The 21,704-nt window shown below is 44.2% G+C and overlaps 1 protein-coding gene across 4 annotated transcripts in view; it reads left to right on the top strand.

The window, feature by feature from the left end:
- The window catches only part of LOC119961986 (potassium voltage-gated channel subfamily H member 7-like), a 565,928-nt gene that overhangs the window by 517,691 nt on the left and 26,533 nt on the right, over positions 1-21,704 (top strand). For all 4 annotated transcript variants that reach the window (XM_038789678.1, XM_038789677.1, XM_038789679.1 and 1 more), the window contains 3 exons: positions 14,343-14,548; positions 19,122-19,221; positions 19,575-19,838. In XM_038789678.1, the coding sequence (XP_038645606.1) occupies positions 14,343-14,548; positions 19,122-19,221; positions 19,575-19,838 (570 nt within the window). The remainder of the gene's footprint in view (positions 1-14,342; positions 14,549-19,121; positions 19,222-19,574; positions 19,839-21,704) is intronic.

Genomic DNA, 21,704 nt, shown 5'->3' with positions numbered 1-21,704 from the left:
TCTCGTCGTAATTGATAGTGCATCATATTGCAGCAAGGAAAATGGAGAGGAGGGCTGGTGCAGCCTTGTTCGACCCCCGTCTTCACTCAGATAGAATCTGCAGTAGTCCCGTTGGTGAGGATCATGGCTTGCAAGTCATTATGGAATAGATACAGGTTGTGGCCAAATTCTGAGGGCAGCCAAATTTGAGGAGGATACTCCATTAACCTTCGCAGTTAACGGAGTGAAAGACTTTTCTGACATCAAAAAAGGCCACGTGTAGTGGCTGGTGTTGTTTATTCCAGTGGCAAGAAGCGTATTGTTCTTTTCTCTATGGTTTCAATTATCTTTCTATAACGTGGTTACTTACAGGTGGAGAATTGGCACTTGATTAAGAATGTTTGGGTGAGGACAGCATGGTGGTGCAGTGGTTAGCACTGCTGCCTCACGGCGCCGAGGTCCCAGGTCGATCCAGGCTCTGGGTCATTGTCCGTGGGGGGTTTGCACATTCACCCCATGTTCGCGTGGGTTTCGCCCCCACAACCCAAAGATGTGCAGAGTAGGTGGATTGGCCATGCTAAATTGCCCCTTGATTGGAAAAGATGAATTGGGTACGCTAAGTTTACTTACAAAAAGAATGTTTGGGTGTGATTTAACGGCCTCGTCGTGCCCAATCTGGTGTTGCGACGAGGCCGTTGAATCTTGCGAGATTTGCGGCACTTGAGACTTCGCGCGAGATTCAACTGAACCTCGTGAGACGTCATGATCTGCATTTCACTCTCACTGGACGTAATCCAGATCAGCATATTTAAATAAGTCATTCGGCTCATTTAAATATGCATTCGCAGGATTCTCCCGGCGCACTGGCCCTAACGGTCACACCTGGGTGACCTTGCCAGGGCTCCATTTGGCACTTGTTTTCACAAACATGGCCTAGTCCTAGTGGTAACTGGGGATCTCCCAGACCATTAGAGATAACTGGGTGATTGGGGATAGGACAGGATGGTGCCCGGGCATTCCCAATGGCACCTGGGCACCTTGGCACTGCCACCCAGGCACCCTGGCAATGCCACCCTGGCACTGCCATGCTGGCTGGGGGACTGCCATGGTACCAGGTCGGCCAAGCCATGGGTGCCAGGTTGCTTGTGCCAGTGGTCAGATCTGGGACTACCTTATCCATACGAAGTGGGGAGGGGGGGGAATCGAGGACTCGGGAAGAGGTAGATTGGGTGAATTCGGGGATGCGGGAGGCTGCAGTAGGGTCACCGAGGAGGGTCAATTCATGGACGAATTTGTTGAGATGCAAATAAGTTTGGTATAATTGATTTTGGAGACAAAGGCATGGATAAAAATTTCAACAGCAGATAGTTTTGCGTTGTTGTTACATTTTACCTCATCACCATTTCCTTTGACCCGTAAGACTAAGGCTTCTGTGATTCAACCTTTCTTGTCCAACCCAATCACACACCTTCCTTTGTCTTTGCCCCATCCACCCCTAGCTCAAAACGTATTTGCACCTCTAACTTGTCCCAGTTCTGATGAAAGGTCATCAATCTGAAACAAATTTGTTCCCTCTTCACCGCTACTGCCTGATCTGCTGTGTGCTTGCAGCATTTTGGGTTTTATTTCATATTTCCTCCACCCGCAATCTTCTGCTTTTTGAATATACCTTTGCAATTGAGCAACTGAACCAGGTAGGCGAATGTGTGAGTAGCCTCAGTACTGCAGCCAATTGAAGCCAAATCACATGACGTATTGGCTTCTGCGAGGGCATATGTATGATGGGGATACATGCAGGCAAGGGAGTTAGGTGTCACATGACAAGTCACTACATCTGTACATTGTCATGCAGGATAAGCTGACTCACAATGCAAGGAGAGGTAAAGGACCGGCAGTAGAATGCCTGACATGGGGCTGCTCAGGCCTTCCGAGGAATAGAGGAATAGACACTGTAGTCTGCAGGAGAGGAGGGAGGCCAAACCTGCAGGCCAATCCAGCGAGGCTAAGTGTGATGAAGCATCCAATCTGGCACTGGCACACATGAGGCACGTGAAGAAATATGATGCGTTCATAGACTGCTGATCCTTAATGTGGTTCTTTTTGCTCTCCACTACAGGGCCTTGCAATGCCCAGCCCAGACCACAGCCATGACAGAAGCCAGAACTCTCCAACTCTGAAGACCAATGACACCATTCATCCAGAAAATGCATCAACACCTGTCTTTTCAATAAACACCACTGGCACAGTGACACCCATATGTAGCGCGGAGGGTTTGCATTTAGACTCAGCAGTACAATCTGGTGAGCATGTTACATATACATCCTAGCAGCTGATGGAGGATGGATGTGGCAGCTGAGGCCTGTGACACTGTTATGGGACCAGGTCCTCCTGAGCCGCACGTTGATGGCCAGCCTCTGAAGGGCGGCACGGTAGCACAGTAATTAGCACTGGTGCTTCTCAGCTCCAGGATCTCAGGTTCGACTCCCGGCTTGGGTCACTGTCTGTGCGGAGTCTGCACGTTCTCCCCGTGTCTGCGTGGGTTTCCTCCGGGTGCTCCGGTTTCCTTCCACAGTCCAAAGATGTGCAGGTTAGGTGGATTGGCCATGCTAACTTGTCCTTAGTGTCCAAAAAGGTTAGCTGGGGTTACTGGGTTACGAGGATAGGGTGGAGGTGTGTGCTTAAGTAGGGGTGCTCTTTCCAAGTGCTGGTGCAGACTTGATGGGCCGAATGGCCTCCTTCTGCACTGTAAATTGTATGTCTGTGTCTATGTCTAAGTCTCTGGTCATGGCCACAATAAGACTGCTGGACATGCAGCAAAAGTTAGGGCAACATATGGCAAAGTTGCCAGAAGTCATGTGCAGCTTTGGATGTACTATGGAGGAGCCCATGAAAGCCATAAGGTTTGCTCTTTCTCAGGCATATGAGCACACGGCTTCCTCCATGGAGAAGTTGGTGACCACCATTGAGTTCCATCATATGGCTGATCTGTGTTCCCTTACTCTGGGTAAGAGAGAGATGAGGTATCTGGAGGTCCCTCAAGGTGCCCATTCCCCTCTGGGAGACAAGGAATTGCCACCATGCATTGAGATAGAGGAGGAACATATGCCTGCCATCCTGGGGGCTTCCTCTCGGTACACCTCCAAGGTTCATCACCTTTCCTTATCCCTTTTGCTATTGACTCCATTACTTTCAGTGGATGAGACTGAGAAGGACAAGTTACCTTACTACATGTGTACATTAAAAAATCGTAGTTCTGGCTAAGTCACCAGCAGTTCTGTAGAATCAAGTTCATGAGTGAGTGTGTGACAAAGATATATTCCCCTTGTTCATCTAGGCAGCAGAGGATGCAGGTTCAAAGGTATTATCCTGGAGGGCGACTGGCAAGGATTTGATAGACATCTTGAAATATCCTGGATGAAATGGGTATCTATCAGGGTGTCCCTAGCATTTATTATAAATCTCTCCAGGGCTCTGGTATTCAATAAAGGGTCATGCACATTTATGGCCTCATACTCTTTCAACTCCCATCCTTGATATGTCCTTACAATCCCTTGAATTTCCCTTTGGTACCTTCCATTATTCCTGCCTCTGACATAGCCAGCCCTCTTACTGCATTGACCTCGTCCTGTAACTGTGCACCTTCCCCATGACAAACAGTGTTCTCACATCAATACTGATGAACTGATATTGGATATGAGGCCTCTCATTTTGCATTTATGACTGATCCTCCCCCAACCACACCCAAGACCCAAGGTCCTAGGCTCTTCCTGTTGCACCCTTCCATGCCCTGACCTCCCCTCCCTCTCTCAACTACTTATTGCTAAATTTCTTGGCCTGCCTTCCAGCCCCATGATTTGCCCTTACTCCTCCTGTCCTTTTATCCAAACAGTCAATCTCCTGTTCCCTTCGCCTGTACCACAGATTTCCACAAAAACAACCGCTCACCTCGATCAAAATGGATATACTCAACTGGTGAATGCCATCTTTAAAGGAGTGTGAAACCAGTGCTATTAGTTTCCCACGTACTGCTGAATATATCATGAAGGTGGGATTGAATTTGAAAATGGTTTAAGAGTAAAGGCACAATTCTGTGGCCGTGTTGCGCTTGGGTGGAGGTGTGTGCAAAAAATGCCAGCTTGGCACCTGAGCAGTGCCCCTGCCAGTGCCACCTGGACACCTTGGTAGTGCCAGGCTGGCACCCAGGTGGCACTGCCAAGGTGCCAGACTGACACTGCCAGGGTGCCGGGCAGGCACAGCCATGGTGCTCAGGTGGCACCAACAGTGCCAGGGCACCACCCTGCCAAAAGGGCATGCAGCTGAGGGCCTACAATCCCCTTGGACAGCCCCACGAGTGCCGTTCCATCTGGTCCTCATTTGTGGGGACTAGTACCAAACTTACATCTCAACCGGCTGTCGGGAAAACAAGATTTTGACTCCCGCCTAATTAAGTCACCCCACCTGCCACATTTTCTGCTCTCCAGGTCCAAGAAGAGCTGAGGACAGGTGACCAAAAGCTTGGTCACAAGGGTAGATTTTAAGGAGTGATTTAAAGGAAGAAAGAATGGAAGAGAGAAGGGAAGATTTAGGCAGAGAATTCCAGAACTTAGCAACTCAAGACATGGCTATCAAGGATGGACTGATTAAAATCAGGAATGCCCAAAAGGCCAGAATTGGATCTGCGCGGATATATTGAATGGCTGAGAGATTGGAGGAGATTATAGAGATAGTAATGGCGGTTACATTGAAGGTTATCATTGAGCTCCTTGTTTATACTTTCATTCTAAATACACACATGCAGCAAAAGGAACAACTTGTATTTATATCATTTCCATAAAACTGTTCATGTAAAAAAATAATTACAAGGGTAATACACAGAGGTGTAATCAATTAAAAAATTGAAATCACAGGGGTCAGGTAATTTATTAGTTTGGTTTTTGGATATCTGTTACTATAACTGGCACAAAAAAGAAAGACAAATTGAAACTCTTATTAAAATTAAAATGGTGTTATTTAATGAATGCATGCAGTGTTTAAGGGCGTTACAGTTTTCATCTTTGATATATCTTCTTGCTGTGTTTACTCCTGTCACTACCTGTGTGTGTTGGTTATGGATGTGCCGTGCCCTTAGGTGCTTCCTTACCTGAGGCAGTAAGAGTGGAGGATGAATATTAAATCAACTGACATGTTGCTTGTGATTCAAAGGACCTGGCATCTGCATCTATCTCTTGAGTATTTGTGTTAACAGCAGGAGTGCCCTGTGCTGAACTTGGTGGGGGTTCATTGCTTCTCTGAGGAAAATCCTCATAATTTAGATATTGAAAATTAATCTCTTTACTTTGAAAGATAGATATTGAATGATCTTCAAACCTTTCTGTATGTGGGAGGAATTCTCTTGTAAATATTGGCACACTCCCAAAATTGGCCTGTATTTATAGTATCCACGCTGAAAGCAAAGTAGTGCTATCACTGAAATATTTTTTTAATAAGTATATGGCATAAAAATAGCATTAAAGATGAAGTAAATACATTTAAAAATCTGATGTAAAGCAATATGACAACTCTCAGGAGCCGCGGATTTTCTCACAGGCCATGGTTCTTAAATGTATGAATTTTAATATGAATATCAGTCAGATGTTTCCTGACAAAGGATACATTAGTACAAGATAAATATCGCAAAATCTAAATCATTAGATTTATTGAATCAAACATACATTGAGATTGGTAGTCTTTCCATTGACCGGAAACTGCAAATTAGGATGATTGAATAAGCCGACACTGAAAATGTAATGCCCAAAAACAGTTCGACAACTCACGTTAAAGCCGTTTTTTTTTTCTCAAAGAAGTACTTTGCACTTGTCAGCAAAGATGTATTGTAGCACTTTCTTGCAGTTTAACCTTCAGACGCAGGTGCTGTATTATATAATTAAAGCAACATTCATCAAACTATTATATTACATGCCTTTCCAGGTTATTGACAAATCCATTGTATAATTAGGTTATTTTTCAATGTCTGGCTGATATTGAGCAGGTGTTCAAAGCTAAGTCTTACTAAAACTATTCATTTTTCATTGGATAAATGGCCTTCAGAGTAAATCTTGACATAATGGGGCTACTCAATGGCAAATCCATTGTAAATCTTTGCCGTTCTTGTTACTTTCTAAATATTTCTGAAGGCCAGAAATTCTCCTCTATAATAACATATAAATTAGCTTCATGTCACTTAGACAACCTTGCTAAATTGGGGCTGGATTCTCCATTCCTGAGACTAAGTGTTGACGCCGGGGCAGGATTCATGGACTTTCACCACAGCAAAACTGGCGCCGAACCAGGATCAATTCAGCGACTGCGGAGGGGCTAGCACCGGCGCCATGTGGAACACAATCGATTCCAATGAAAAGTGGTGTGGGATTCGCTGGGTCCATGATTGATACTCAGGAGGCTGACAAGCTGCAGCCGCATATACACATTACAACCCCCATGCACACTCATCCCAGCCAACAAGATGGCACTAATTGTCCTGGAGCAAACCCAGACAGCGGATGGGTTGGCTGGACCAGATGGTACCCGGGGGTGGCCTGGGGGGTCACCTATACGAACCGTGGCCCTGTTCACAGTGTGCTGTGAGTAGCATGTGCAGCTGCATGGCTCCCTTTCCGGCTGCCGCAATGGTGTTCCATGCCCGTCCACCCAGGCCGCACAGCCCACCTCCTGGCCAACCCCGGGCCCTGGAAGAAGCCCCCAGCCAGCGGCACAACTGTCAACAAACTATGGCGATGGCGGATACTTTGCGTACCCGCTCTCTCCCCCTCTGCAGCCACAACACTGATTTTACGATTTTTAAAAGCACAAGTGAACGGCGCCGTCGGGAACTCAGCCCATCGGAGGTGGAGAATCGCGGAGACACCGGAGAATACCGGTTCAGGCCCGCTAATAATATACAAATGGTGTTTACTTTGCATGCGTTCCAAACCTCATTGACGCCACTGTCAAGGTAACGAAGAATTGCGATTTGGTGTCAAATCGGCACCCGTCTCGATTTCGGCATCAGAACCTATTCTTTACCCAATCTTATTTCCCTATTTCGGCGTCAGTCAATGGAGAATCCCGCCCTGTTGTATCATTTGCTCCAAGATTCTTTTAAACTCAGCTCTCCACGAGAGCTGGTTAATAGTCATATTTTCCATTTGTCGGGCAGCATGGTGGTGCAGTGGGTTAGCCCTGCTGCCTCACGGCGCCGAGGTCCCAGGTTTGATCCCAGCTCTGGGTCACTGACCATGTGGAGATTGCACAGTGTCCCTGTGTTTGCATGGGTTTTGCTCCCACAACCCAAAGATGTGCAGGCTAGGTGGATTGGCCACGCTAAATTGCCCCTTAATTGGAAAAAATTAATTGGGTATTTTCCATTTATGTTCCACAAATGTTTGCTAGAAAGACAATTAACAATCTTATCCTCACTTTAGCAAAGAAGCAGACAGTGATGGGACTTTTGGTGTAAGTGTCCACATGGACAGTTCTGGTGCAGTTTTGACCATTTTGTCCCTCTGAAAATTAATTTAACTAATATAATGGAAAAGCCACTTTGTGGTTTTCAGTTTTCAGAAAAGTGTCAATCGTGGGAAAATCAAGTACAGTTGCACACCATTGAAAGCACACCATTGCTCCACTTTCCTCCCACAGTCCAAAGTGCAGATTAGGTGGATTGGCAAAGCTAAATTGCCCCTTAATATCCAGAGGTTGGCTGGGGTTGCGGGGATGGGACAGGGGAGTGAGCCTGGATGGGGTGCTCTTTCGGAGGGTCAGTACAGACTTGATGGGCTGAATGGCCTCCTTCTGCACTGTAGGGATTCTCTGATTTTATGAATCTATGATCTGCAGTCACATGTAGGCCAGATCAGGTAAGAATGGTAGATCTCCCTAAAGAACATTAGTGAATCAAATGGGTTTTTACGACAATTGTTTCATGTTCATTGTCAGACTTCTTAATTCCAAATTTTTATTAAATTGAAATTTCCACGGCAGGATTTAAACCCAATGTGGTGGTATGATTTGCATAGCTGTCTGCCATTGGTGTAGAACACCGGCTTACCATTGGCCCTGGTCGGTCATGTGCCTCTCGACCGATTGGTTGAGACCAGTCATGTGACGGCTCTCCGATAGGTCGAGAGGCTGAGTTAACCACGCCTCCATACCGAGGTATAAATAGTCAGAACGCCCGGCGGTCGTCCATTTCCTATAGTTGACCGCAGGGCTAACTTCTAGCTTATTAAAGCCTAACTTTTGTACAGCAACTCATCTCGCGTTCGATTGATGGTTCATCACCCAGGACCCCAGATCTTGCTCTGAGTCTCTGGCTTACGAGTCCAGTGATAATACCACTATGTCACTTGGGGAGGAGATGGTGTCATGGTAATGTCACTGGGCTAGAATTCCAGAGGCCCAGGTATCTCTGGAGACACAGGTTTGAATCCTACTCTGGTAGATGGTGTAAATTATTCCTTTTTAATGTGGAAATAAAAGCTAGTTGGTAATAATGACCATGAAACAATTGTCATAAAAACTCATCTGATTCACTAATCGCCTTTTGGAGAAGCAAATCTGCTGTACTTACCAGTGATGCTCTGGCACACATGGTTGACTCTTGAATGAAATAGCCTAGCAATGGCCACTCACTTGTAATGACCCATGGTGGAGGGGTATTGTATGGGGGGGATGGAGCATCGGGTCCCGCCATACACTGACGGCCTCTTGTTGTATGTAACAAACTCAGTGGAGAGCTTTGATAGGATCATGAGGATATTGGCAGAGTTTGGTTCATTCTCAGGGTTTAAGCTCAATATGTGGAAGAGCAAATTATTCCCGGTCAATGTGCCGATACAGGGGAAGGGCTTGGAGAAGCTACCGTTTTGGATGCTCAAGGCAAGTTTCCGATAATTGGGGATACGAGTGGCGCATAGTTGGACGCAGTTGCACTAGCTGAATTTGGCAAATCTGGTGGAGGGGGTGAAAGATGATTTTAAGAAGTGGGATGTTTTGCTGCTGCTGTTGGCTGGAAGGGTTCTGACAGTTAAAATGATGGCGCTGCCGAGATTTCTGTTTGTCTTCCAGAATCTCCCGATTTTTGTGCCCAAATCCGTTTTCAGTTGGGTCAATCGGATGATCTTGGAGTTTATATGGGTACCCTGAATTAGGAGTCAGACAGATGGCGAGGGGGCTTAACGTTGCCAATCATGTTGAATTATTATTGGGTGGCAAAGGTGGAAAAAGTCAGGAAGTGGGCAGTGGAGGAGAGGTCAATGTGGAGTCGGATGGAGGAAGCCTCGTGTAGAGGAACGGCCAGGTACTCCATGTCCCCGTTAGTGGTATCAGCATTGAAGGTATGGAATCAATGATGGCGACACTTTAAGATGGAAAGTATGTCACTGTGGGCGCCATACTGTGGTAACCACATGTTTATTCCAGCAGGCCTAGACTCCACGTTTAGGGTGTGGGAAAGGGCGGGGGGGGAGTGCTTTCGGGACTTTTTAAATAATAATAATCTTTATTATTGTCACAAGTAGGCTTACATTAACACTGCAATGAAGTTACTGTGAAAATTCCCGAGTCGCCACATTACGGTATCTGTTCAGGTACGAGACATGGAGCCTAAATGTGGAGTCTAGGCGTGCTCGGGAGACATTTAGGTCATAGGAGAGAGCTGGGAGAGAGTGCTTTAGGGACTTGTTTGTGGGGTGGGGGGCGTGAGGCAGTTTTCAGAGTTGGGAGAACTAGAGGTGGAGTTCCAACCACCAAGGAGGAACATGTTTTGATATCTGCAAGTCAGACACTTTGTCAGGAAGGAGTTGGCTACTTTCCTGAAATTACCACCCCCTGCGCTGCAAAATAAGACTTTGTCTGAGGATGAGATAGGGGTGGGTAGGATTTTGGCCATTTACAGGAAGTTGAGGGTGCCTGAGAAGCCGGGCTATGAAGTGAGGTCCTGTGAAGGGTAAATTTATCCTCCTCAGTGCGAGACTGAGTCTCATCTAAAGTGGTGCATGGGACACACATGACGGTGTCAAGAATGAGCAGGTTCTTTCCAGGATTAGAGGATAGGTGCGGGCAGCGTGCAAGGGGACAGGCGAATCATGTCCACATGTTTTCGGCATGTCTGAATTTGGAGGAGGTTTGGCCTTTGTGGGAGTTACGTCATAGGTTCTGGGGGTGAAAGTGGCATAAATACCCTGGCCCAAGTGTGGGCATGGGAGAGCCTTCTGAGAGTAGGAGTATATTCAAATAGGTTTTTCTAAACCATCATCACTTCCGAGTGGTTGCTCACCTGGGACTTTATACTGGCAAGGAGAATGGGATTGGCCAGGCCGACCGTGGTCCCATCTCCACATGGATTTTGCAGGACCTTTACAAGGAGCCGTGTTTTTCCTCCTCGTGGATGCCCACTCAAAGTGTACAGACGTCCACCGCATGTCCACAACATCGTCGCGAGCCACAATTGAGACTCTCCGCCAAACCTTCTGTACGCACGCACTTCCCAAGGTTTTGGTGTCGGACAGCGGCACGGCCTTCACTAGTGCAGAATTTGGGCATTTCCTGGAAATGAATGGCGTCCGCCATGAAAGGGCTGCACCTTACCACCCAACCTCCAATGGGTTGGCCGAGCAGGTGGTACAGGCTTTTAAGTTCGGGATGCAGAAGCAGATCTCCTGTTCACCAGAGACCAGTCTGACCCGACTCTTATTCTACTCCCACACCATGATACTACCAGGGTGGTGCCCTTGGAGCTGTTAATGGGCTGTTGGCTGCGCACGCAGCTAAGCCTTGTCCTGCCCTCTATTGGGGAAAAGGTCCACGATTGACAGGAGCACTCTGACGGGTGTCGATCAATGCCCATCGGGGATTTTCCGCAAGCGGCCCGGTCTATGTCCAAAATTTAGCCAACGGCTAACGTTGTGGATCCTGTGGATAGTGTTGAAGTAATCAGGGCCTGTCTCGTACTCTGTGCGTCTAAGGGGGAAAGAGTCGAATAGGCTCATGGACCACCTCTGCAGCCGTGTCCAAAAGGTGCTTGAGCACCACCCAGAGCTCCCATGGCCAGTGGTAACTCTTCCTCCAGCACAGCTGTTGTTGACCTCTTCTGAAGAGGACCTGAAATGAAACGAAAAATGAAAATCGCTTATTGTCACGAGTAGGCTTCAAATGAAGTTACTGTGAAAAGCCCCTAGTCGCCACATTCCGGCGCCTGTTCGGAGAGGCTGTTACGGGAATCGAACCGTGCTGCTGGCTTGCCTTGGCCTGCTTTCAAAGCCAGCGATTTAGCCCAGTGAGCTAAACAGCCCCTAAAATCAATTATTGTCAAGAGTATGCTTCAAATTAAGTTACTGTGAAAAGCCCCTAGTCGCCACATTACGGCGCCTGTTCGGGGAGGCTGGTATGGGAATTGAACCGTGCTGCTGGCCTGCCTTGGTCTGCTTTCAAAGCCAGTGATTTAGCCCAGTGTGCTAAACCAGCCCCTAACAATTCAATCTGGAACTATGGGATGCCGACTCATCAGACCCCTAGTTTGACATGGAGACTAAATCATCAGGGTGCCCGTCAAACCCAGCATGGTGGAACCACTCAGGCGTTCGACCCAAAAAGATCGCTCTCCAGTCTAATACACCCCTTCGGATCCGGCGCAGCGGGCACCAGAGAGACAGCCCCGAGTGAACAGTGTGAAGCCATTACTTCTCCAGCTGTCGAGATGAACGACGTGCCAGATTTGGATGGGGGGGGGTATTAGAACACGACCCAAGGTCATGGGGTCTGCACCATCAGGTCCTCATTGCTCCTCACCTGAGTATGTTCTCTCCAGATGAGGGGGCAGAGCTACACCCTGAAGCTAGAGGACCTTAGGACCTAAATAACCCAGCCCGAATTGGGGCTCGGCACAGGAGACCCTTCGGGAAATAGTGGTGTATTCGAATAGATAAATAGTGTCTTTTTCCAAATCATCATTGCTCCGGGTGTTCACTCGCCTGGGAACTTTACAGCAAGGGAATACATGGTGACTGGCAGGACCCTGGGAAGCACCGAGGATCAGAGGGACTTTGAGGTGCATATACATGAGTCCTCTAAGGTGGACATAGTGGTTAAGAAGGCACATGCTTTATTACCGGTGGCATAGATTTTAAGGGCAGTGACATTATACTGGAACTGTATAAAACATTGGTTAGGCCACAGCTAGAGTATTGTGTGCAGTTCTGGAATCCAGTTTATAGAAAGGATGTGAAAGCACTGGAAAGGGTGCCAAGGAGATTTAACAGAATGTTGCCTGAGCTGGAGAGTTTTAGTTATGAAGAGAGATTGGATAGACTGGGGTTGTTTTCAAAGGAGCAGGGGAGACTGAGGGAGGACATGTTTGAAAGGTATAAAATTATGAGGGGCATAGATAGAGTAGACAGAAAGAAACATATCCCTTTGGTGCAGGGATCAATAACGAGGGGGCATTGATTTAATGTAAGGAGTAGGAAGTTTAGAGGGTGTGACGAAAAGTTTTTTTGCCCAGAGCGTGGTAGGAACACTGTCTGAAAGAGTAGTGGAGGCAAAGACCCTTATGACATTTAAGAACTATTTAGATGTTCACTTGCGATACCAAGGCATACAAGGCTATGAGGAAGTGCTGGAAAATGGGATTAGAGTACCTAGTAGGCTGTTTTTGTCTGGTGCAGACACGATGGGCCAAAGGGCCTTTTCTGTGCTGTATACCTCCATGACTCTAGGTGCCATCCCCACACACCCACCAGAATCACAGCCTGCCGATATGTCAGACTGCAAAGGCGATCATTTTCACCTTTGGTGAAATTCAGCAGTAACATTATCCCAGTTGTAAACTGGAGGGCGAACCTTTATCCCCATTCCAGTAAAACAAATTTACATTGGAGCAGATTTAAAAATCATTTTGCTTTTAATCTGCAGTTGTACGAAAAGGTCCTAATGTTACCATTGTGCATGATGCATAGGACAGGAGCCTGAACACATGCGATTCCTTTTGAGTAAATTAGGATTTTCTCTGTTCTGCTATTATTGTGCGTTGTGCAGCTGGATCACTGAAGTTAGTGATATTCTGTTTACTTATTAGTGCAGTATTAAAAGGTCAGTATGGATGGTTACCTGTTATTTGTTGGCTGAGTCTCATAAAATATTTTAGAAGGAATTATACATCTCAAATGAAATGAAATGAAAATCGCTTATTGTCACGAGTAGGCTTCAAATGAAGTCACTGTGAAAAGCCCCTAGTCGCCACATTCCGGCGCCTGTCCGGGGAGGCTGTTACGGGAATCGAACCGTGCTGCTGGCCTGCTTTCAAAGCCAGCAATTTAGCGTTGTGCTAAACAGCCCCAAATGTGTTGATTTCTGAATTTCTTTTAACCGGACAATATCCGTCACAAAAGTAGGCCTTTGATTATTTGGTAAAGAAAGTTAATTTACCAGCTGAAATAGCTCAGTTGGGAGAGCGTTAGACGAAGAAAGTTAATTTGATTGTGCATCACATCAAATGTTTGTAAGGGTAGAACTGTGTAAAGTTCCTAATATACAGAGTCCTGTGCAACTGCAATGATTGACCTATAATAATAGGTATCTTAAAAAGCAGTTTACTTGCTTTTGCTGTGAATCATTTACAGAATTCAGACTTCATTTGAACAGGGCAGAATGATGACCACTTCTGCTTTGAATTGAAGTCCATTTATAACAATCCTAACAAAGTTCAAAAAAGTACTGCCTGCAAATTAAAACAATCTGTTTGAAAACTGCAGTCGTTCTTATGCAGCTTTCTACTTGTCCGGTTGAATTTCTCTTTCAGAAATTGAGGATTACCCAACCAGAATTCAATAAAACTTAGCATATAATCATCAAGAAATACAATCTAATTATCTAGAAAAAGAAAATTAATTAGGGCAAAATAAATGGGGTGTGTATGTCATTGATTTTAAAACTGACCTGTAAAAAGCCCTAGAGAAAAGAATAAAACACTTGAGATGCTGTGCAGAAGCTTATTATTCAACACAAGCATTCTACATATGTTTTCAGTTAGAGAACAGTTGGTTTGAAGTTTCAGTGGCAGCTTCATACATGAGCAGCACCTCTGTGACTTGTTCCACTGAGAAGGTCAGAATGATATCGTACATCATCAGTAAGGCATCAGCGCAGACCCCAGGTCGTAAACGTCGAGTTCCATGTTTCAATCATTTATTCAAATCTATTTCTCAAGGCATAAAAGAATCAAAAGAAGTTTGGGGAATTTTCTGAATCCAGCATCAGGGGAAAATAGTGACATAAAGATTTATATCCGAGGAACTTTGATTTTTAAAGGAACATCTGTTTCTGTCTAGGGAAAAATGACATCTTTGGTGAAATGATCCATCTTTATGCAAGACCTGGGAAATCTAATGCTGATGTACGAGCATTGACTTACTGCGATTTGCACAAGATCCAGAGGGAAGACCTTTTAGAAGTCTTGGATATGTATCCAGAATTTTCTGACTACTTCTTAACAAACCTCGAACTCACCTTTAATCTGCGAGATGAAGGTTCAAAGGTAACGACTTATTCACTGTGGTTTCTTTACAGCATATTATATGTAGTTAACAGAAACAGCTCAAATAGCAATGTGCCGGCATTTTGTAATGAACCATGTACAAGCATGTCACTGTGCTATATCAGACAGTTTGTAGCATTATATCTACACAGTTTGACATTTCCATTAGCTATTGTGATGCTTGAGTCGAGAAAATTTATAAAGTTAATAATGTTCTTATTTACTTTATTCTCATACGCTTATACCAGTTGAAAATTATCCATATTTAATATCAGTTTACAACATTACAAAACATTTGCTGCATATTGCATATTATTATGAGATGCATTTTCATTCTTCTAATTGGCCCGACAATTTGTTATTGATTACATTGTCTTCAATAAAGAGTGATGTTGAGCATGAATGCTTTCACTGCATCCCCTTGAGGTGTGCAACGGTACAGAGTCTGTCCTTCCAAAGTTGTAACAGAAGGAAAGAATAGTTGGCCGCGTAACGCTACACTACAGATCTGTCACTACAGAAAGGAACAGGTCATGTATTTAATTAGGAGAATGGCTTAGGAAGTTTCTTGGCATAATGTTAAACTGCGTTAGTTGAAGTCTAATTTCTATCCATAATTACATTAGTGCCTGGAAAAAAAATAAGCCTGATATCAACAGTGTCCTCTCAGGTGAATGTAAAAGATCCCTTTGCATTATTTGAAGACAAGAATGGGAGTTCTTAGTGCCTCAGTCAAGATTTATCCTTTGTCACTAAAAACAGATTACTTGGTCAATGCCTAATAGCTATTTGAACATATATTGGCTGCTGTATTTTCCTTTATGACAACAGTGCCAACACTTAAAAAGTACTTAATTGATTGTCAGCTGCTTTGGAATGTCCTGAGGCTGTAATCACAGAATCCCTACAGAACAGAAAGAGGCCATTCGACCCATCGAGTCTGCACCGACCCTCTGAAAGACCATCCTGCCTGGGGTCCAATTCCCCGCCCTGTAACCTCATCCTGAGGGGCAAATTAGCATGTCCAATCCACCTAACCTGCACATCTTTGGAGGGATTAAAGGGATCACGGAAAATCTATGACAGAGAAGGAGGCCATTCAGCCTATTGTCGCTGTGTCAACGGCAGAAGAGTTATCCAATCTCGGTGAATATGATTATATTGCTTGATTAATCGGTGGGATACTCCTCGAAGTTTAGAGGAGCACTTTGCTGCTTTGTCGGCTCATCTGTGTCAGGTGTGCTTTTGGCTTATCCAAATCCAAATTCTAGACCGAAGCTGAGTGACCTCATTCGTTTTATTCTTATTATGCTTTCTTGTAGCATTTGATATAACTGAGGGCTTGCTCGACCTTTGTGGTACATTCAAGGTGCTATGTAAATGTAAATTTTTTGATTTGTCTTTATTTCTAGCAATCTGTTTGTGTTTATTGCCCTGCAAAATAACTTTAAGCTTGACTGATCTCTATTTAGTTACTCTATCATCAGCACAGAATGCATCCTATGATGGGGTGGCAGTGGCACAGTGGTGCTATCACTGGATTAGAAATCCAAAGAGCTAGGGCACCTGTGGACGCAGGTTTGAAAAACCATGGCAGATGGTGAAATGTGAATTCAATAAAAGTCAAATAATGACCACAAACTCATTGCCGATTGTCATTAAAACCCATCTGCTTCACTAATGTTGTTTGGGGAAAGAAATCTCTAATCCTTGCATGGTTTGGCCGACATGTGGCTCCAGATCCACAGCAATATAGCTGACTCTCAAATACCTTCAAAATTTAAGGCAGTTGGGAATGAGTAATAAATGCTGGCTCAGCCAGCGGTGTCGACGTCCCGTAAATGAATGAAAAATATATTGCTTTTAACTCATTTGAACACATAATAATAATCTTTATTCTCACAAGTAGGCTTACATTAACACTGCAATGAAGTTACTGGAAAAAGCCCCCAGTCGCCACCCTCCGGTGCCTGTTTGGGTACACTGAGGGAGAATTCACAATGTCCAATTCACCTAGCAGCACGTCTTTCAGGACTTGTGGGAGGAAACTGGAGCATCATGAGGAAACCCACACAGACATAGGGAGAATGTGCAGACCCCGCACAGACAGTGACCAAAGCCGGGAATCGAACCTGGGACCCTGATGCTGTGAAGCCACAGTGCTATCCACTTGTGCTACCTTGCTGCCCATATCCCATTAGTGTTCAGTCAGTGCCAGAGAGCTTGGTTATATAAAACTCTGAGTTTGCTTGCAAGATGAATGGAAGCAATGCAACAGTTGATGTCACAGTAATTAAAATCAGACAGAGTTAAATCTTTAAACAGTGTTAATAATGGCTTAACAATTAAACAGTATCAAATTCTCTTTAAGTATTTAGTCAACATGCTCAGACTTGAAGATGCAACCACTGTAACTGCCAATAGGTCAAACAGAAATTCAGGTGGGAAACCATTCTGCTGGCTCCCACTCCCCATTACCACTTGCAAAAATTATCAGAAGCCTGCAGTACTTCTGCCCAAGCATGATCAGGTGTGTGTTCAATTACATACTTGCAAAATGTAACATTTTAGCACCAGCAGTGGATCAGTGGCAGCATCCTGACTTCAGTCGGAACATTGTGGGTTCAAGTCACATTCCAGATACTTGTGCTTACAAGCTAGATTGACATTCCTGTGCAGTATTGAGGGTGTGCTCCGCTGTCATCAAAAATTCTTAATCAGCTGTAAAGTGCTTTGGGATGTTCTGAGGTTGTGAAAGGGGCTATATAAATGCAAGTTTATTTTTCGTTCAATATTTTTGTCAGCTGCACCAGAAACAAGTCAGCCAGGCCCCTGAGACCTGCATCAACAATGTTCCTCCCCTCCAGCCAGTTGGGGTTTGGGGTGGTGGGGGGGTCATCTCTGGTGCCGACATCAATTGGACCGGAAGACAGCTGAAATTATTTCAATGAGCATAGCCTTAGGGTGATGCCCTGGCCCAAAGTGATTGGAGCAATTCAACCACCCACCAGGATCCTACTGAGTGCACGTGCCGGCATTTTAGTATTGGAGCACCTATCTGTGAACACTTTCAGTTCTGCTTTAAGGGATTTGACTATGGCAACTTAAAATATAGCCCTTAATAATTTCCACACATCAACAGATAAATTGCCATGATATATTTGATATAATCAAGTCAAAGTGCAACCACTTATTTTTAGAATAAACCTATCTACAATATCAAAATAAATAACCTGGGGAATTAATGCAGTTTTTTCTAAATTAAATCACAGGCATTTTCATAAAAGAAGATGCTTGGTATTTGAAAATATATGTGTGTACTGTAACATTATACCTAAGTAACATAAACCTTTTATATTATTCTCATAAAGTCACAAAGGTTGGAAATAAAATGTTACAGGCAACATATCTGATGAAATCCTACCAAGGAAATTATAATAAAATGATTCTTCTTGTTAACTTACAAAGTTACCGACTTTTTAAGAAAAATAACATAATATTTTTTGAATAATAAGGATTCAATGTGTGGATTCAAAGGGATCTGGGTATCTCTGCACATGAATCACAGAAAGTTAACAGCAAACAATTGAAGTATAAAAGTTAAGACAGCTTACTACAATTGTAAAATGCCTTGGTGAGGCCACACATGGGGCACTCTGTGCAGCCTGGTCTCCTTCCTGAAGGAAGGGCGCACTTGCACTAGAGGGAGTAACAATGAAGGTTCACTTGAGGATAAGGGGGTTTTCCTATGAGAAGAGATTGAGTAGACTAGGATACTCACTGGAATTTAGGAGAAAGAGAGAGGGTGTAATTCAAACATGTAAAATTCTTAAAGGCTTGACAGTGTAGATACTGAGAAAATATTTCCCCTATGGTGCCTGGAACAATGCATCACAGTCTCAGAATAAGTCTTCAGCCATTTAGGACAGAGATGATGAGAAATTTATTCACTCAAAAGTGTGAATATTTTTAATTTGCCACCCCAGAGAGCCACGTATGCTCATAAATTGAGTATATTTAAGACAGAGTTCAATAGATTTTTGGGTAGTAAAAGTATTATGGAAGACGGGGATAATGCAGAGAAGTGGAGTTAGGCAAAAACATCTGCTTTATCTTAAAGTGGCAGCGTAGGTTTGAAGGTCTATTCCAGTTCCTACAACTTATATACTTCCATTCAAATGCAACTAGATGTTATTATTATTTATCTGAACAATGTTGGATGGACTCAATGGTTTTGACTAGGACGACACCTCAACCAAAGAAGATTGATTCAGTTTTAGCCAGTTCATGAAGCATTTGAAGGGGAATCTCTTAAAGGTATCATATTAACTGACCTCTCCTGCCACACCCTGCCATTAGACATTTCTCCTGATTGACGTTTATATTGACATTATAAAAATTGTTAAGTTAGCAGCCGAGCAATTATTGCACGTCTAATGTCATAGTCAACATTACCCTTCATGTTTTTTCATGTCCTTTAAACCCTGGTTCAGTAAAAGTTGAAATATCTCTGTCTCTTTAACAATAATTACTCTTGTCTGAAGTCACCAACTGCTGTTCTTTCATATTCTAGGCAGACATGCTACTCAGAGCTGAAACAAGTGATGACTCAGATGAGGACATTCCCAGACCTCGAAGAAGAAAACTTTCCTTCAAAAGGAAAACAAATGAAGGTAATTTATCTCTTGTGTTTAACGTTGGTCCTTTAATCAAAGTATAGTGAACACAAGTCAATATTTTCAATTGAAACTATTACCGCTCTTCATGATGAACTGCATGATTATATTGAAACCAGAGTGGAATGTGAATAGCAAGCTGAATTTGATATTAGATAGATTTCAAGTAATGGATAGTGGTTGCTAAATGCTTTACCAACCCTTACTATGGAATTTATATCGACAATTAAGCATGTCTATTAATGGAAACCTGTAAGAAAACTAACAATCAAAAGCCAGCCTATGTCCATGTGTTTAACCCATGTTTAATTGCAATCACTCACTTTGTTCAGTAATATTTGCCATTACAGATGATAATGAAGATGACTATGAGATCCATGAGGCATCTCAGGATACCTCGCAAGGTGACCGGCGGCATTATTATGAAAGAAGGGATTCGGAAGCAAAGCGGGGTGCATCATCATCCTTTTCTACCTCTGTTGATGAGGAGAAGAAACCATTATGTTCTGGCATATTGGACTATCCTTCAGAGATAGAAGAGAGCTGCAGACTGGTGTTTGCACATGGGTCTGAAATGCAAAGCAGAAAAGCTGAAAGAAGAACCAAGATATCCGGTAAAGTTTCAGAACAAAATTCAGCAAAGCTGATGTCAGTGAAGACTTTTGGTTATTAAATAAAGTATGGCAGATCCCACTTCACTTGCATAGCATTGAGACTGAAAAGTGTTTACGCAATTCATCTGGCCAGCTAAACGGACAAACAGGCAACCAAAGCTTTGTTATCCAAAAGTATTAAGGGATATTGTGCAATGGTGGGAGTAAGATCATAGATCAGCCAGGATCACACGGAATGGTAGAACAGGCTGAAGGAGCCAAATGGCCTATTCCTATTCCAAAGCTCCAAACTGAACAAAATGATAAGCAAATGCTCATGCAGCAATGTCTCTTCAGTTCAGTATGATATCCACAAGGGTACATACAGGAGGATCTCACGTCCAGACTGCATTGACTTCACATACATATGCAGTTAAGCACAGAAATCCTGACATCACTGTCAGTGAATCCCTGCTCCTCCAAAAGGCTGCCTTAATGAAATCCTTGCAGATGCCAATCTTTAAAAGTCATTGAATTGGCAAGAATACCATTATTATTATAACATATTAAGGTGAAATATCACTGCTTAAAGTCCCTGAAAAAGTTACATCTTGTTAATGAGCTGTGTATTATCACAACTGTTGAACAACATCTTTGGCCCTGAAAAGCTAATTTTGTAAGAATTGCCCATCATAATTAAAATTTCATAGCTTTTTAATATAACTTAAAGAGCATATTTATGCTATATCTGCTTCTACAGGGTATGGTCCAATCTTTATTTGGTTTTCTGTCAAATTTATTAAGGAGTGAAGGATATCTTATTTCCTGGTTTGCTGTCTGTTCGAATTCTTCACTGTGGAAACATTCAGCTGGATTCTTCGGGATGCGGACTATGTAAAGATCCATTGACATCGGTCAGGAATTTCCGGTCGTCGGGCGGGCATGGCTGAAGAATCGTGCCAATTGAATCTCTATTGGTCCAAGGAGCAGGCAGTCTGTATGCTCTGGACAAAATTATCCTTGTGTCTCCCTAGGTCAAACATTATTTTATAATCGTGAAGATCTACCCGTAGGTTTCTATTGTTGCTGCCCAGCAATAAGTGAGAAACAGCTGAGGTGAACTCATTCACTGAATTTTTTTCTCTGGCTATTGCTTTGTTTATCCCCATAATAACAGGATCACGTTTTGGGAATCACATCAAGTGGAAAACCATTGGGTTTTCTTGTCTTGCACTTCAGTGTTACATTACAATGGACTTATAGAATCTACAGTGCAGAAGGAGGCCATTCGGCCGATCGAGTCAGCAGCAGCCCCTGGAAAGAGGCCCCACGCCTCCACCCTATCCCCATTATCCCCGTAACCCCACCCAACCTTTTTGGACACTAAGGGCAATTTACTTAACCTGCACATCTTTGGACTGTGGGAGGAAACCGGAGCACCCAGAGGAAACCCACACAGACATGGGGAGAACGTGCAGACAGTGTCCCAAGCCGGGAATCAAACCAGGGACCCTGGGGCTGTCAAGCAACTGTGCTAACCACTGTGCTACCATGCTGCCCACTTTGTGCAGCAAGTGTTTGCTTTCCTCAGTCCAAAAATATGGGGTGGGATTTTCCGTCCCACCCCATTAGATTTCTGGTGCGGCGCCCCCCCCCCCCTCAAGATTCTCCAACTTGCCAGCCGGCCGATGGGGTTTCCCATTGTGGGCAGACCCATGCTGTCGGGAAATCCCTGGGCTGCCAGCGCAATGGAGAATCCCTACAGTGGAGAATCCAGTCCATGGAGTGCAGTGACAGCAAAATGTGGTTAATTAAGGTGACTGAGGCGCACAGAGTGACACAAGTCTAACAATGAGAGGAAAGAGAACATGAAAAGACTGAGAAATT

This window comes from Scyliorhinus canicula, chromosome 2 (genome assembly GCF_902713615.1).
Source record: "Scyliorhinus canicula chromosome 2, sScyCan1.1, whole genome shotgun sequence".
Lineage (NCBI taxonomy): Eukaryota > Metazoa > Chordata > Chondrichthyes > Carcharhiniformes > Scyliorhinidae > Scyliorhinus > Scyliorhinus canicula.
This window is presented reverse-complemented; position numbering and strand designations above follow the sequence as displayed.